This window comes from Pseudorca crassidens, chromosome 6 (genome assembly GCF_039906515.1).
Source record: "Pseudorca crassidens isolate mPseCra1 chromosome 6, mPseCra1.hap1, whole genome shotgun sequence".
Classification (NCBI taxonomy): Eukaryota; Metazoa; Chordata; class Mammalia; order Artiodactyla; family Delphinidae; genus Pseudorca; species Pseudorca crassidens.
This window is the reverse complement of record NC_090301.1, coordinates 23,674,732-23,693,350: the sequence shown is the minus strand read 5'-3', so window position 1 is coordinate 23,693,350 and position 18,619 is coordinate 23,674,732. Positions and strand designations below refer to the sequence as shown.

The following is an 18,619-nucleotide window of genomic DNA, read 5'->3' as shown; positions in this document are numbered from 1 at the left end:
GATTTCTTAATTATAGGCTGTCTCGAAAGAATCAATGTACCTTTTAACTTAGCAATATATTAGAAATTAGCGTTTTTCTGATTTTGCTTAATTGAATCTCTATAGAAATCAAAACCAGTTTAATGAAAGAGATTGCATTAACTTGAAAAAAAGGCCTTGAGAGTGTTTATTCATTGACTTTAATCAATGCTTTTGGTTTCATATTTTGGTCTAAATTATTTTTTTGATTCATAAAATTGTTCCAAGTCCAGAAAAATTCAGAAAAAAGTCTTTGAAATGATTTGTTTTTCTCTTAACAATAACATTAATTGAGAAGTAGTACAATGTAATGGAAAGAGCTTGGATTTTGGAGTCACATAAACATTGGAAGCCTGGCTCCACTACTTACCTTTGTGTGTTCATTGTAATTCTGTTTCTTATCTGTAAAAACTGTCATAATAAAAGTACCTAATATAGTGTCTGGAACATAATAGATAGTAAGTACTTTGCACATACCCTAACACTGAAAGTATGTGCTAAATATATACTATTTCACGTAGATTTCCCTTTTGCATTTTTATACAGGTCTCTTTTTAGAACTGTATATTGTATTTTGTTTTAAAAATTTTTATATTTTAATATTTGGGAGTTAATTTTATATCTTTTATATTTGGGAATTATTTTACTCTCAGGACAATAAAGAGGCCTGTGGCTCTTCTGAAGTCATGTAGAAGTCTATAAAGGTAGCGAAGCTTTTTCTTGTACAAAGATAACTAATTGCTGTGCCTTCATCAGGGTGAGGTACCCATTTGCCCAGAGGAAAAGCCCAAAGGTATTTTAGTAGTTTTGTGTGTGTGTGTGTGTGTGTGTGCGCGTACATACACATACACATACGTGAGTTTGAATCACAGTACATTCTTCATGGGAAAGATCTCAGGTTTGAGTCCATTCTCACCCTCTGTGCTGATACAGGCAGGCTTCAGTACTTCAGTTACTTGGGTTGATGACAGTCTCAGAGCACCTTGGTATCCAGCTGTGGCAGCTGAAATATGATTGTTCACTGTTGCTGATGTTGTATTCATGGTAAATTGTTGTTTGAGTTTTTGTTTTAAATTATTTTTTTGAGACTTCGAGCCTATGTGTAAAATATATCATACTTGTTAAATTTCCTAGAATGTTTAAAGAGAATACTATTATAATTTATTTCATGTAAAAATTCAGCATTTTCAGATTATACTTTTTGTAATCCTTAGGGGCCCCAGTGAAGAAATCCACATTACATTGGAATATAACTACACTTAGTGTATATTCAGATAGCCTTTATTTCCATATTTAATCAGTAAGAATAATGTCTCCATTGAACCATCTGGATAAATCACTAATATATTTTTTCTAAGGACCTAAAACAAAATTTCATTGATGAACTGAGAGTCCCCAAAAAACTAGTCATGAAGCTAATCAATCACCAGTGAAGTTAATCAGTCAGCAGTGAACACCTTATCTTGTAATTGCGCCGTTGCATAATAAATCAGCTATAGAGAAGAGGGTTTTTGATTCCAGGATAAGTTAGGGTCTGAGTTCTCTGTGTCATATTTTACCCAAATATTTCAATGATGTGTCTTTTTATCATAAACCACAAAAAGTTAACCTTAATTTTTTCTCTAAATTGTTCAACTAAGTTGTAATTTGTTGCTTTTACCTCTCAATTTTTCAGAATTTCCTGTTTAACATGAGTGACTTATTATGAATGTACTTATTTTCAGAATTTTTAATACCAACATTTAGAACTTATAAGTGGATGCATTATGAGGTTCTTATGGAATTTATGAAACAGTCACACTTTTTTAGTCTGATTAAACAGAAGATTTCTGTGAATGTTTCCTTGTTATATCTTATTGGTATTTATGTGTTGCTAATTCTTTGCACAGAGGATAATCCAGTCATGTCTCATGAATGAGTAGATGCCAAAATCATCAATAATGTTTTTACTTCAGTTGCCCACAAACTCAGCACACAATGTTTTGTGTATATAACTCTGTACCTGAATGTGTGTTTACAAATGTATAAATGTCCCTAGAAGTTTATAGTATATAGCAAAATGTATATATGCTAAGTACATTAAGTAAAATAGGGGATGAAATTATATATACTACTTATATCTTTTATTTTATTACTCTCCCTTGCTTTGCTGAGTGTGACTGAATTAATACACACTAAGTATAACATATATAAAATACATATTATTATATATAATATAATATAAATATATATCATAACTTTAATGCTTAGGTTTTATTACTGTCATCAATGAAGTATAATCAAAATTATGTTGAGAAATATGATTTACAAATCAATGGCTTTCATAAATATATTCATGAAAATATTTTATAAAATGAGGACTACTGTTTTAAGTTTTTAATAAAAACAAATGTAAAATTATTTTGGGAGACTTCTGCTTTGAGTCATATAAGAATAACTGGTATAAAGCTAGCTCTCCAGCTGGTACTGGACTAGCTGTCCACTGTAATGAACTACAAAACTGGACAGAATTTTTGGTGTTGTTTTGTAGAGTAGAACTGGGATGTCTAAGAGGAGGGAAATACACAAAGTGAGCAGCATGATCAGCCCAGATTTCTGTCTGGAGTCACTTTTCAGAAAATAGTATGACAAGGTGGGACCCAAACAGACCACGGTAGTCTTGATGAGCTGACGAGGCAGAGGTCAGAGTTCAGGGCTGCTGAGAGAGCTAGAATTTGCAGGACAGGATGCACAAAAGGAGGGAGGTACATGAAAAGGTACTTGAGAAATATCTGTAGTGGTTCCTTTTAGTCTTTGACCAGATACTAAGTTGTGGAAGTACATGGTAACAGAACATGAAGCCTGCAAAGAACAGCTCCTGGGCAACTGTGTGCCAAATGGAGATTCCAGAGATTGCAGATGTAGGAGTTCTGACCAGCTACAATGGAGAAAGCTCACTGAATACTCTGAGCACTCAGTTAAGACCCTTGATAAACCCTGCCATAGGAGCTGAGCTATTCTAGTCTTGGAGAAGGAACTATTTTAGACTTGCCCTATAAAAAGCTTAAAGGTAAACTTCGAAAGGCCTCTGCAGCAGCTTGCAGCACAGCTGAAGTGTTAGCTCTTTCTAGGGCAGGAGGGCCACCTCTGCAAGCCCATAGGGCCTGAGGAGGAGCACTACAGAAACAGCATTGTCAGGGACATCCTGAGAACCAGAGAAAAAGAAGTCATTTCATATTGATGAGAGTCAGTTCATCAGAAAGATATAATGTGCATGATTCTAATATAAGACTTGAAAATATATGAAGCAAAACCTGATAAAGCAGAAGGGAAAAATAGATATTTCCATAGTTATAATTGGAGATTTTAACATTCCTCTTGTAGCAATTATTAGAAAAATAGGAAAAAATTCTCAAGTTGACAGAATAGGACAAATTAATTGTGCATAATTGATATTTCTTGAATTCTGTCAATACTTTGGACTTTTCAAGTGCCTATGGAATGCTCACCAAAATAGGTCATATGCTGAGCCATAAAAAAAATCTCTATAAATTTCAAAGAACTGATATCCATACAAAGTATCTCTGACCTCAATCAAATTAAATTAAAAATCAATGACAAAAAGCTCTGGAAAATTTCCAAATAACTGGAAATTAAGTAACATATTTCTAAATCACCCATGAATCAAAGAAGGAAATGAGAAAATATTTTGAACTGAATGATTTAAAATGTAACATTAAAATTTGTGGGATTCAGCCAAAGCAGTGCATAAAGTGAAATTGATAGCTTATATTAGAAAAGAAGAAAAATTTAAACTAATGGTCTAATCTTGTACCTTAGAAGCTCAAAAAAGAACAATTAAATACAAAGAAAGAAAAAGAATATCAGAAACCAATAAACTAGCAAAGTTATAAACATAAGAAAAATTCAACAAAATCATATATTGGTTGTATAAAAATATAACAAAACTGGCAAAATTGATAATAAAATTGTCAAACCCTAGATATACTAATTATCACCAAATGTTGGCAAAGAGGTGAAGTAACCAGGAGTCTCATATATTGCTGTTGGAAGTATAAACTACGACCCAGCAATTCAACTCCTAGGTATGGTTTCTAAGAGAAATGAGGGTACATAACCAAAAATATCTTATATGACTTGTATAAGAATTTTCATAGAAACCTTATTCATAATAGTCCCAAACTGAAAATAACTCAGTTCTTCATCAGCATAATATTGGATAAACACATTGTAGAATATACATACAAAGGAATAGTACTCACAATAAAAAGGAATGAATTACTGATATATACAACAACATGGAAGGATCTAAAAAAAAATTATGCTGAGTGAAATAAGCCAGTTTCTGAAGAGAACATGTTCTATGATTCCAAGTATATGAATGTCTAGAATCTCCTGAAATGTTAGAAATGCTCTATATTTTGATGACAATGTGGACTACCTGGGCATGCATGAAAACTGTAATACTTAAGGTCTATATATTTCACTCCATGTAAATCACGCTTCATAAAAGTGAAAAAATATTTTGAAAGCGTTTTCAAATAAAACAGATTCTTAAAATTTATATCATACGTTGAGATGAATTGAGATATCAAAATATTTTATACTTAATTTTCTTAATATGAGGTTATTCATACTTGTTTTCAAGACCATCCTTAATTTTGATGTGAATGACACCCTTTCTGTTTAATCATCTATTGTTTGTAGCCCTTGTCTTTTTGAAAATTGTTTCTAATTAAAGAAACTGCAATTTTGTTTTCTGTCAATGAATAGCAGCAACTTCTGGGTGCATACTTGAATACAACAAAAGTAAACAGAGAACTAGTTAACCCAAGAGAAATGTGACTTTCCCACCTCCACCTAGGTTGCAGGGAAGTTGTATGCCAAATAGTAGTTCTTGAACTTCTTGGCTCTGTTGTGTTGACCTTTATATGGTTAATTCATTTCTTATTCCAATGAAAAAAAATAGAAAAAAGATTTAGGTGTTATATGGAATCACTGATTTAACTCAATTACCCTTTAAGATGCCCTTTATTTTTCATAGGTTGAAGTTACATTACGCATCTTATGAACCAACTATAAGAGTATTATATGAGAAGCACCACGCTTTACTGAAGCAGAAAATGCTGACCTCTTTGGAAAGAGACAGAGCAGTGGGACAGGTAAAGAGACCATCCAAGCTACCTGAAAATGATTTTTAACCATTTAGTTTTTATAACATTATTAGAAATATTGGTTTTGTTTCTGAGTTAAATTTTAAAAGATTTCCCCCAATTGTCATGCTGTAAAAAAGATTAATTTGGAAACATCCAGGAAAAGTATTATATCCATTTTAAAACTACAAAGATTATTATTGAATTAAAACTATTTAATTAAAATATAACTTTTTAGGAGATTATTAAAATATAGTTACAGAGAAAAACTCAGCCATTAAAACATAACAACATTTAAGCTGGGTTTTAAATGCCAGCTTTGACAGCTATAAACCTGGACCTTACCTAAACACTTTAAACTCAGATTTCTCATACATAAAGTATAACCACAATGACCTATCTTTTAATATTGTTGTGAAACTTAGATGAGATAATGAATAGAAAGTCCATGCAATTTACCCCCAAATGAATATTTGAAACACCTAGTTACTGACGCAATTTTCAGTCATTTTTGCTGTTGACACCCTTTTTCATTCTTCTTGCAGGGTTTTTGTATAGGCCTAGGCCTGGGGTAGTGGTGAGGAATCTCTAGTATAGAATTCAAGAAAAATAAAACAAAATGTTTCTTGGCCACATTAAAAATATGTAACACTTTATTAGAAAATATAAAACTGCTACTATGCTTAACATTCTTTTATTGTTTTCTGGAGATTTTAATTTTTGGTCAAACTTTCAGAAGCTACAGAAGCTTGCACGATGGTTACAAAAGTGTGAATGATTTTATTAAGACATACTTTAATCAACTGTATATTGTCTTTTCTTGAGTATAATCTTCAGCTACTACAATAAAAACATCACTTGTCTCCTTGTTTCTTTTTTTTTTTTTTTGCGGTACGCGGGCCTCTCACTGCTGTGGCCTCTCCCGTTGCGGAGCACAGGCTCCGGACACGCAGGCTCAGTGGCCATGGCTCATGGGCCCAGCTGCTCCGCAGCATGTGGGATCTTCCTGGACTGGGGCACGAACCCGTGTCCCTTGCATCGGCAGGCGGACTCCCAACCACTGCGCCACCAGGGAAACCCTTCGTGTTTCTTTGTGCTTGAAATTTAATTGTGTATTCTTGAATGTATGAATTGCATTAATGGTAATATTGCATAAAAATAGTTTAATAATAGTTTACATTTTTATGGTACTGTATTGTCAAACCTTCAGAATTTCATCTCTTTGCTCTTTTTCATCTAACCTGTCCCCACAGCCTCCCAACAAGAGACAGTTCTACAACCTGGAACACTGTGAGCTAGATTCAGGTTGCTCCTGCTTCTTTTCCTGCCACAAAACAACTTAGACTTTTGCTCCTCATCTTACTCTCCTTTTCCCCCTGTTTTCATGCACATCTCCCTATTACTCTTCTCTCAGGAGGAATCCATCAGTCCCCTGGCCATACATTCCCAAGTGACCACGTATACTTTGGTGTCTCTGACAGACCACTCAGACTAAGTTTCAATATTCAGGGATATCAGGGCCTTCCAGGCATCCATGATGGCAAGTGCCTACACTCCCCTACAGGTTGTTGATTTCTACATCTGCCATCTATCTGTCACTGGACTAGATCTTCCAGGCAATATCAGTGTGATTAGGGCTAAGTTATCTTCCTGGAATGGCCATCAGTTCCCCTATCTCTAACATGAGGTTAGATCAAAGGCCATATTAAGGACATATTTAGGCCATATACAGTCTTTGGGTTTCAGATTGCTCATCACTGGTTTGGTTACAAGAGCTAAGGATTAGGAGTGATAGGAGTCAGTCCCAGCTGTGCTACAAAGTAGCCATGTGAACATTCAGGTAACTTTACATATATGTCTCTTTTCTCATTCATTAAACAAAGATAAAATTACTTGCCTTATGATTGATATGTATCTAAAATGAAAACATGTTTGAGAATGAAAATCATTCTCTCTATGAGGAAGGGTTGAATTTTACACACTACCATTCAGATATGTAAAGAACTGTATCTTCATTATCTACAACTTACTTTGTCTTTGAACCCCTACTCCTGCTGAAGGCAAAATAAAACATAACCTGCTATTAAAGACTATCCAGATCTTTCTGGGTTAAAACGGTCTCTTTGAGTTTAACACAGGGTGTTTGAATGTTATATTAACTGATTGTTTAGCTAAAACATATCTGTCAGTGTTAATTTTCTGTCATCAAATAGCATCCTTTTCTTCTCACTCTTCCCAGATGGCTCCTAGTACAAGAGACCCTTATGTGTCCACTGGCCCAAAGTCTACATGCTATCCTTTCAGCCTTCACTTTCTAGTGTAGTGTGACTGGTTTGGTTATATTCCTGGTGTTTAGGTACATGGTTCTGGGTGGTTCTTTTGAGTGTGAACCTAATATACCTTGCTTATTCCATGGCCTCTGCTACACCTTCTGTGAGATCCTTAACATCTGGACCTCATTGTCCTGACTCTCATTCATTGTCATTTCCTTATCATTTCCTTAAAAACCTTATCTTAATGACCATTTAGCTTACTGTGTTTCTCTTAACATATAGACTTCTCAAATACTTTGCATGAAGAAGGGTTAGTTTTTAGAATTTTTAATGCTATTTAGTTTGTATATAAGAGTGAAAGTGTACTGTGAGATGACAAAAATCTAATAAGTATGTGTTTATAAATTCTTTTGATAGATAATAAACAATGTAACTTTTATTTATCTTTGAAAAATATTTTATTTATTTATTTATTTAATTTATTTTTGGCTGTGTCAGGTCTTAGTTGCGACATGCAGGATCTTTGTTGCGACACGCAGGATCTTTTTTGCAGCATGCAGCATCTTTCGTTGTGGCGCACAGGTTCTTCAATGAGGCACGTGGGCTTCTCTCTGGTTGTGGCGCCTGGGCTGCAGAGTGCGTGGACTCTCTGGTTGCGGCTCTCTGGTTGCGGCACGCAGGCTTAGTTGCCCCGAGGCATGTGGGATCTTAGTTCCCCGACCGGGGATCAAACCTGAGTCCCACGCATTGGAAGGTGGATTCTTTACCACTGGGCCACCAGGGAAGTCCCCAACTTTTAAATTTATTTAAGTCTTATGGAAACATCTATAATTTAATTAGTTTCAACTTTACAGAATTACTGAAAATGTCCAAAATTCTGAATTAGAGCCCCATGTTTCAAAAAAGATAAAATATAATTTATTTGTTAGAATATATATATATGTATAATAGATTACATTTTATTGTTTTTGGATCATGGGGTTCAATTTAGGATAAATTCTAAAAGATACATACATATATATGTATGTATTTCTAGGTCTGTCTGCTGAGAGGGTCTAGAAGTAATGACACTGCAGTAGCAACAAGTATATCCAGTGCCCAATATCAATTTCTAATACTATTCTCCAATAAGAGGAAGTAGTTAGTGCTCCTTGGAGAAGTGGCTGAGTGTAGTCTGGGTAAGGAAAATACAAGATGAGCCCGGGTGAGCATTTGGGGCATCATGTTGTGCTAGAAATTAGGAAATGTTCATAATGTAAAAAAGAAAACAAGGAAGGAAGGAAGGAAAGAAGGAAGGAAGGAAGGAAGGGAGGAAGGAAATACCCAATATGATAATGGAGTATGTCAAAGGACAAAGGAACTATTGTGGGCAGCTATAGATGGACCACCAACCAAATTTGGTTTGGATGTTGAGCCTGATGATGTACCATGGTAATGCATGGCATTAACAGGGGAAACAGGGTATACAGGAACTCTCTGTACCATATTTGCAACTTTTATGTAAATTTTACACTATACTAAATAAGAAATTCGTTAAAAAATTTTATAATCCATTTGGCATCCAAAAATAGATATAAAATTTTTACTTTTTTTTCCCACCCAGGCATTTCATGAGCACTAATCCATAGATTACAAATTATTATCTGCTATTTTCCATTAATAAGGAAATGTTGCTACTCAATGATAGTAGAAAAATGTGTGTATCTGTATATAATTAAATAGATGATATTTTGTGTTGGTATAATCATATAAGGGATGAGATAGCTTTTTATGGTTGAATTTTTAATTTAAGTCTGTTTTTCAGGAAATATCAGTAAATGGTATGCCACCAAACTAACAAATTAAATAAAACAAGGAGTAAGTTTGTGGGTGGAAGATGAGTTAAGAGTTTTAGGATAACAACAGTCTCTTCATATTTTACTTCCCAAGTAATGCTTACCTCATCTTTTATGGACATAAAGATGAATTAGGCTGTTGTGAAGCAATTTCAACAGAGGAGAAAACTCTCAAAGTAGACACCTGAATAATTATCATTAAAAGTGTGCAATGAGTATTGTTGTCTCAGGAAACTATGCTGTGAAATAAATGTTTCAGGCGTTTACCCATAATAGATACTTAATACTTGCCATGGAATTGAATTTAAACTTAATAAAATTGTGTTTTCTTTTGTTACAATTAATGTTTAAATTTTTAAAATACATAAGAATTAATCCAAGAGAAATTAATATTTTCTATATTTTGTAATCAATATTTAAACATTGTATTTTAACCCATTTTTTGAGTTATTTAGTATATAACCTCATATCTTTGGATTTTACTTTTTAGATTTCTGGACTTCAAGAAACACTGAAGCGTATGGAAATAGGGCATAGTTTCCATGCTCCTGAAATTACAGGTAAAAGTGAAATATAATAAAACTGTAATTTATTATAGGTTGGTGATTTTTCAATCCTATCAGAACTCAAAATGCTGATAGGGTGACTTCTTAACCTTATATTTGAGGCAACTATTTTTAGGCATTGGAAAACATCACAAGTCACAGAAGGCAAATGATAGAAGGAAAATTTGTAAGTTGAGCTTCACCATCATCATGACTTTTTGTCCGGGAAAATTTCCAAACCAAACTCTATGGCGATGGAGGTCAAGAAGAGCATGGCAGTCCTGTTTGAACTGAAAAGACAGACTATAGTTCATAAGTTGTTGAAGCATCTAGAATCTGTAGGAAAGGGCACCAGATAAGAGGGTGCTGCAATGAACAGTGGCCTGGTTTGTGAGAGAGTGTACTATAAGTCCTTAGATGATGGCTGGGCTACACATGCAAGACTACCTGAGATTTGCCAGAGAGAAAAGACTCTTTAGGATTCAGAGGGGACCAGTGATCTATAGTTCTCTTTTGTGCCAGTACCATACTGTTTTGATTACTGTAGCTTTGTAGTAAAGTCTGAAGTCAGGGAGCCTGATTCCTCCAGCTCCATTTTTCTTTCTCAAGATTCCTTTGGCTATTCTAGAGATTGTCATACTGAGTGAAGTAAGTCAGACAGAGAAAGACAAATATCGTATTATATCGCTTATATGTGGAATCTAAAAAAAGGGTACAAATGAACTTATCTACAAAACACAAATAGAGTTACAGATATAGAAAACAAACTTATGGTTACCAGGGGGTATGAGAGGGACGATAAATTTGGAGATTGAGATTGACATATACACACTACTATATATAAAATAACTAATAAGTAATTACTGTGTGACGCAGGGAACTCTACTCAGTACTCTGTAATGGCCTATATGGGAAAATAATCCAAATAAGAGTGGATATATGTATATATATAACTGATTCACTTTGCTGTACACCTGAAATTAACACAACATTGTAAATCAACTACAATCAAAATTAAAACCAGTAAAAAACAGAAAAAACAAAACAAAAAGAGGGGACCAGGGATTCTAATTGTCAAGCAGTGATGGGATATATTGGCGTTCTGGCCAGGCCTGGATTGAAAGACCTCTTCAACACCTTGGTGACACCACATTAACATTAACCATACTGTACCCACCCTATAAAACCAAAAAGAAAGCTTATACAGGATTCCTAGGGGAAACAGAGTTTAGAGTTTGAATTTTGCCAAGTTAGAGAACCTTGGGGAATATTTAGGGCTTTCCATGGATCCACTCGAACAGAACATAAAATTAAGCCTGGAATTCAAGGTGATCATCAAAAAATTAAACTGCTTACTAGAACAGAAATCAGTACCTTTCAGAGGAAGATAATTGTCCAGAGTTTAATAATCTACCTTCATACTGCTCAGTGTATAATTAAATTTTTCTAGTTATGTTATAGAAATTGGAAAATGTGATCCACAATCAAGACAGAAACAATAAATGGAAACCTATATTCAGATGGCCCAGGTGTTGGATTTAGCAGATAAAAATGCTAAAGCAACTATTTTTTAATATGATAAAGGACTTAAAGGAAAATATTACATTATAAATGAAGTGGTAGAGAATCTTGGCAGATAAATGGAAACTCAAAAAAAAAAAGGAAATAGAAATCTCTTACTGAAAAATACAATAACTAAAATCAAAATTTTATACTTCACAATAGATTGGAGATGATGGAAGTGTCAGTGAATTTTAAGAGCCATCAATAAAAATCATCTATTCTAAAGAAGAGAGAGAAAAAAAATGAAGGAGCCTGTTTAACATACAAGTAATTGGAGTCCCAAAGGAAAAAAAATGAGAATGGGGCATAAAAATATTTAAACAAAAGATGACCTAAAATTTTCCAAACTTGATGTAAAGCATATACTCACAGATCCAAAAAAAGCAACTAACTATAAACACAAAGAAATCATGCCTGGATGCATCATACTCAAAATTTATGTGAGAAAATCTTGAAATCAGCAAGAGAGAAAAAACACGTTACCTATAGGGAAACAATAATGCAAATAAAGGCTTATTTCTCATCAGAAATATTGGCGGCTAGAAACAATGAAATAACATGTTTAAAATGTAGAAAAATTTAATTCAGAATTCTATATTCAATAAAAATATCTTTCAGAAATTAGAATGAAATATAAACATTTCAATACAAATGAAGCTGAGAGATTTTGTTGCAAGCCATTCTAAAGTACAGGAAATGCTAAACTATTTTCTTTGGGCCAAAAGAAAAGTAAGCCAGAAGAAACTTAGATCTGCAGAATTGAATACTGTACAGAGATTTAGAAATGTTAAATTCTGGTTAATGTAAACGTTAAGATTTCCTCTTCTTAATTTTCTTAAAAGGAAAGTGACTGATAAAAACTAAAATTATAGCCTTGTAAAATAATGCTCTATAAGGTATGTAAGGTATGTAAAGGATAAGAAAATAATAATTTGGGAGGTAGTGCAAATGTTCTATATCTTGATTTGAAGATATAGGTGGTTGGTTATATGCCTACTTATCTTTGTCCAAACTTACCGAACTCTACACTTAAAATGTATGCATTTTATTTTATGTAAATTATACCTCAATAATGTTGACTTAGAAAAGAATGATGGGAAGCTCTAAAATATAGAGAGACTGCAAAATGGTGAATTTTTAATAAAAATAACATTCTGGTATTTCCAGATGACTGTTCATTGTGTTCTCTGATTGATTAAGGCTTAAAAGAAATGTGTAGCATTCTCATATTCAAAAACTTTTTCTCAGCCTTGATTCAGTAGTTCCTTTCCTAATATTTTATATTAAAGAAATATCAGTTATGCTCAGTGATGCCTAGAGAGTCTACGCACAGGGATGTTTATTGCACTCATATTTATAGTAACAAAACTATACAAGCAGTCTTAATCTTTAATCACAAGTGAATGTTTCAATATAGTTGATCATACAATACTAGAAAGTCTTCAAAAATCACACATAAAAAATGTTCATATTAAAATATTAATGTTAAGAAATAAAAACATGTATAAGATCATGTCTGTTAAATATATGAAACTCGAAAATGTTTACATAATTTTATTTGGGTAATGCGATTATTTCTTCATTTTTTCCTTACTGCATTTTTTTCAAAGAATATTTATTTCTGTTTACATCAAAAATTTTTTTCATATATATATAACTTTTAAGAAGAATACAATCAGATATAAATATGATATGTGAAACTACCATAATTTCAGGAACTCTAACTCTCAAGTTGAATAAAGACTGTGAAAAACAATAAATATAAGATGGCATAAAGGTTGAACTGTGCATTGAATTGATGCTTGCATCAGTTAATCTCTAAATGTTACATTCTACTTATAAGAGCTTATGATTTTATTTATTTATCCTTGACATCTCTATTAAAATAAAATAATGGTTTATAGATAACTCCTTTATGAAATTATCTCCTGGTATTTAATCTAATTTATAAATGAATATATTACATGTTTTTCTAAGCTGACATTTATAAGTTACTTTGAAGATCAAGTTTGTAATTACATTTTTATCTGTGATGTTTTGAAGTGACTTTTGATCAAAAGAAATAAATTCAAGCCCAACATGAAGAAAACAGGTTTTCTTTTTTAGTTTCATAGTCTCAGTTACCTGAATAAAAGTTATTCCTTAAATTCCGTACTGAATAATTTTGTGCTCCTTATAAACATGCCTTCTAGTTTTAGATAAAGGACTTGCAGTTCCTTTTCCTAAGTTCCTTGTGGCATGCCAGCATTTGGCTGTGTGATCTCTGTTATTACTCAGATTGGCTGATCAACTAGAACCTTACTTAGTCAACTTTGAAAAGAACTTGGTTTATTGGTTAACTGGTGGTTCTTCGTAAATCCTGCTGTCCTTCACAATTATTTTAATATATTTAACTCTTTCCCTTTTCATTTTCTCATTTTGGCTTAATTTTTAAAGTATTTTATCTGTCTGTCATTTATCTACCTATTTTTCGTTCAGTTTGAACAGAAGTTGGTATGGCAGTAGAAATTCTTCAGATTAAATGTAATTCGCCCTGTAGTTAGGAAACAATGACTTGATTGTCATTTACTCTGAACTTTGGGAAAAAGACTAATTAATTGTTATTTAATCTGAATTTAAGGAATAAGATAAAACTTAGACTCACTTGGAGTAGTTATCAAAAAATTTTAAATGTACCATATTTTTTGACTATCAAAGTGATGCGCTTATTACAGAAAAATTTTAAATGATAAAATGTTTTAAAAATTATCCATAATTGCTACCACCTAGAGAGAATATTAATGTTTTAGTAGTCAAATTTCTTACCTGAAAAGGGTTTATAATTCTACATTTACTCTTGTCTGGTATGTAGAATAATAGAAAAATTCCTAGGAGAAACTATGAAATAGTGAATTATTATCAGCTAGATGTTTGAAGTGATAGTTTTGTTACATTTTTCTGTGTTGTAATGGAAAGTAATATGTATCAAATATTTACAAGAAACTACACAGAAAGCACTTTAGTATTACATATTATGAGAGAAAACTTTTTTTGTGCAAATTATATAAGCTCAGAAAGTTTATCAGTGTGCTGGTTTTTATTATGTTTGTGTTAGCTGATGTTTGATTTCATATGAGGTTGCAATTTGAATACAATGATACCTATTTCCAAAGTAGGTATAAAAATACATATAATTGTATTTTATGATATCTTGTAATTTATGATAGGAAACTATGAATTCAGTAAGAACTTCTAGAAATTGGAAATGTTTTATGAAGTGAAAAACTGTGAAAGCTGACTTCAGCATCACAAACAGATGTCATATATAGTAGAGCAAAGGTTTTAGTTTAATTAATTGCTTTTTAAATCGGGTATTTTTTGTTGCTCAGAATTTCACTACAAGATGTCATTTTCTTATGACTATATGTAGTATATGGTCTAGTTTAGAAAGATATATTATCATTTCAAATATAACCTCTTTCCCTTTATCTCTGTTACCTTTTTGTGAATTCCAATTAGATGTGTACTTGATCTCATTTTAGCTTCCTAATCTCTTAGATATTTTCTGTTTATCTCCCTGTCATAAACTATGGATAATTTCTTCAGAACATTTTTTTCAGTTAAGTAATTCTTTTTTCAGCTGTGTTTAATCTATAATGGAGTTAAGGACTGGCACAATATAGGTACTTACGTATTTGTTAAATGAATATATTCATGCATATCTGACAGTTAACCAGGGGCCTGAACATGTTCTGTTAACATTGATTGAATGTATGCATACATGAAGAAATGGTTGAATGGGTGAAATTTTGCACTGGGAGTACAATAACTATAATTTCTATGAGTGAAAGTTTGTTTATTTATTTGATGTTTACTAAGGAATTTTATCTTCCTTAAGATAATGACTGTGCCCAAGTAAAATTTGGGAAACTGCATAGTAGCAGTCAGTACTATAGGCCTTTTCATTAACAAGCATTAGATGATAAGCATGAGGATCCTGTGATGGAGAAATGGACTTTGCCAGGGTGTTACTAAACATTAAGAAGCACTATGTGGAATTTGAAAATTATATGCACTTTTATGAATGTGACAAGGACCCAATGTTTGAGTCTCTCATTTGTTCTACAAATCTTTGTATAAAGTGATATTTATCTGATAGAGAGTGGGAATCATGTTTATTATTGGTACATTGAGGAATAATTAAGTGTTACTTTTCTTTCAATTACACATACACTATGCAATGTGTATTCTCATGTTTTGGTTGCAAATGTCGATTTTTTTCCTAAAATATTTTTATAAAGTATAAATTCTTGTAATTTCATTTTGATTGTGGAACAACTACATATCCTTATATATAAACCAAGCCCTTTTTGATTTTTTACTTTCATTTATCCTTACCATTTTGTTTGTTTCTTGCTTTTTATTTTATTTCTTTCACGAAGTGGTGCTTAGTAATGTTTTGCATGCTATCTGAGGTCTGCTCGTATTCCTAGAATTATCTACTGGAATCCTGGATTTCTCTCCTTACTGCTTTCTCCTTTCTTCCCTGTAGATATTACTATACAAATTCTCCTTATATGTAAAAGGGAACAAAAGGTAGTGACCTTCACAGGGTTAATGACAGGATTTCATGAAATAATACGTGTAAATTGTTTAGACCAGTACCTGTTAGATAGTAAAACATCAATGAGGCATAAATGCTAATGATTATTATTTTAAATTATTATCATTATCAGGCTTTCACTCTTGGCTGTTGAAGAGGAAAATACAATAAAAGAGAATTCGAAGTGAAAATTTTTCTCTAATCTCAATTAACTGTAGTTGTTGCCTTTTCTCCACATTTTGACTTCCAGATGCTGTGGGGCTCTAACTTGTAGCACCGTAGAGCGAGGACATGCAGTCTGGATACCCTAGTGTTAGAAGTTTTAAAAGTACTTTCATGTAGTACTAACTTGTGCAGCATTCGGCTTTTATGTTATTGTGGGGATTATTTTGATGGTTTTCTTCCTTGAAACTGGTACTGAATAGGAAAAAATTAGATCAGGAAAGAAACTAAATGTTAGCATATGCTTCCTTACTTTATAACATCAGGATTCTTTGAGAGTCTTGACATTGAAATCATCCACATATTTTTGTGTTCATCATCTTTTCTCTATTATAAATTAATGTTATAAATTAGAACATTTAGTCACTTAATTATGAGTTAATAATGATTATAACCATATTAATTATTTGAAATCAGCTGGCTGTTTAGAAATACAGGGGGAAATTATGTATACCTGAACATGTATATGTATATGGAAAGATGTGAAAAAGAAACAGACTTTTCCTGTCACTTTTCTTTTTACCTCAGATGATTCCTTTATGTCCAGGAGACTGTGGGGACCAATGTTACAACTGTATTGGAATGTTACCCTGTTTTTTCTTTTCTTTTTTTCTCAACATTGTGAAGCATAGAGAATATTTTATTAATACAATATTCATTTAAAAATCTCTTTGTTTATTATACAGTTCCACTTGGGAAATTTTGTCATTGCTTAGCATTCTCTCCTTTGACTCCCTTCAACTTTTGTTTATAAACACATGAAACCTCATGATAACAGGAATTTAGATATAATGTTACTGGAGATTGGCTCACATGCTTTTCAACTGCTCGCAATGCTGTTTCACTAACCTTGCAGCAATGCCACCCTGCATTTTTGGGAAATGAATTTGAGACTTCATTTAAAACATTTTAGTATGATTTTAATATTATTAGTTTAATACTTCAAAAAATACGTGTATAATGAATTTGGCTTTCTTATTTTTTTTGGTTATGATATTTCTTACAAACAGTATAAACATTAAGAGTAAACTGTATTATCTTATAGTTGTTCCGAATTGTGAAAAGGAAAATGCACCAGAAGGTCCTACTCAGAAAGGTCTTCGTGAAGCCAGAGAACAAAGCAAACGTAAAACAAAGATGAAAGTTAATACAAAGGTATGATATTTTTGTTTCCATTAATTCATACTTAACTCTCAGATATTCAGATTCACGGACTCGTATCATTATTATATTGGAAAAGTAATTTAGAAGTTATGTATTCCAAACCACTTGGTCTATAGATAGAAAATGGAGGTTCTTAAATGTTACTAGTAACTAGTTAATTGAGGGACACACATTTATTAGTGGCAGAGACAGCTCAGTGAATCACTCTGCCACTTACTCAAACTTAATCATGGCCATTTCTGCTCACCTGCTCACTCTTCTGCTTAAAATTACCTTTGTCCAAAAGAAATAACTATCAGATCATCCCTTATTTATTTTCTCATACTATAACTTCAAACTTTCATTAGTCTTTTCAAAAAGAAGAATGGAAAGAATTATACCCCATTTAAGAATCTCTTTATATCTGAGCGCCTTTGCTGTGCATCAGGATGAGAGTTAAAATCTTCCGTGATTACAGAAAAAATGGTATTAAAAATGTCTGGTCTGGGGCTTCCCTTGTGGCGCAGTGGTTGAGAGTCCGCCTGCCGATGCAGGGGACACGGGTTCGTGCCCCGGTCCAGGAAGATCCCACATGCCGTGGAGCGGCTGGGCCCGTGAGCCATGGCCGCTGAGCCTGCGCGTCCGGAGCCTGTGCTCCACAATGGGAGAGGCCACAACAGTGAGAGGCCCGCGTACTGCAAAAAAAAATGTCTGGTCAAAGAGATAAAAAATGAAGAAAGAAAATTACACAAAACCTATGAAGGGTTTAGTTTCTTGTCATGAAAATTGCATAAAAGTTTAGCTGAGGTAATGAATGTTTTTATAAATACCTTTGAGTTCTAAAATATCTGACATTTAAAAATGAAAGCATTTACAAATATAACTTTTTTAGTGTAGTAATGCTATAAGAACAACAGATTTTTATGAATTCAAATAATCATTTACTTAGCTAATATCTATAACATTTTTCTTCCTCAAAGGTATGCATTGGAATCTAGTATCATATATAATATTTGAATAAAATATAGACTAAATGCTTTTAGGTTATACTAAGGCTTTGATAATCACTTTCTAGTGATATTTAGATTACTATTTTACTGTTCCTCTATCATCAATACTAATTTTTTAGGTTTATGGTATTTGAGGGAAATCCCCTCTTTTAGTCAGTCTGCCTCAGGTTCCCCATGTCTCCAAGGTCCCATCAGGACAGACCCTCTTTTGTCACCATAAAGCTTTCCCACTTCTCTGCCTGCCTGTAATTTGAGTTTCTGCCTAATGCAGTCAG

At 32.9% G+C, this 18,619-nt stretch overlaps 1 protein-coding gene across 1 annotated transcript in view; it reads left to right on the top strand.

Annotated features, from left to right (window-relative positions):
• SPAG16 (sperm associated antigen 16) overlaps positions 1-18,619 on the top strand; it is an 891,359-nt gene that overhangs the window by 40,687 nt on the left and 832,053 nt on the right. The window contains exons 7-9 of the mRNA XM_067740696.1: positions 5,063-5,180; positions 9,770-9,839; positions 17,237-17,346. Coding sequence (XP_067596797.1) covers positions 5,063-5,180; positions 9,770-9,839; positions 17,237-17,346 — 298 coding nt within the window. The remainder of the gene's footprint in view (positions 1-5,062; positions 5,181-9,769; positions 9,840-17,236; positions 17,347-18,619) is intronic.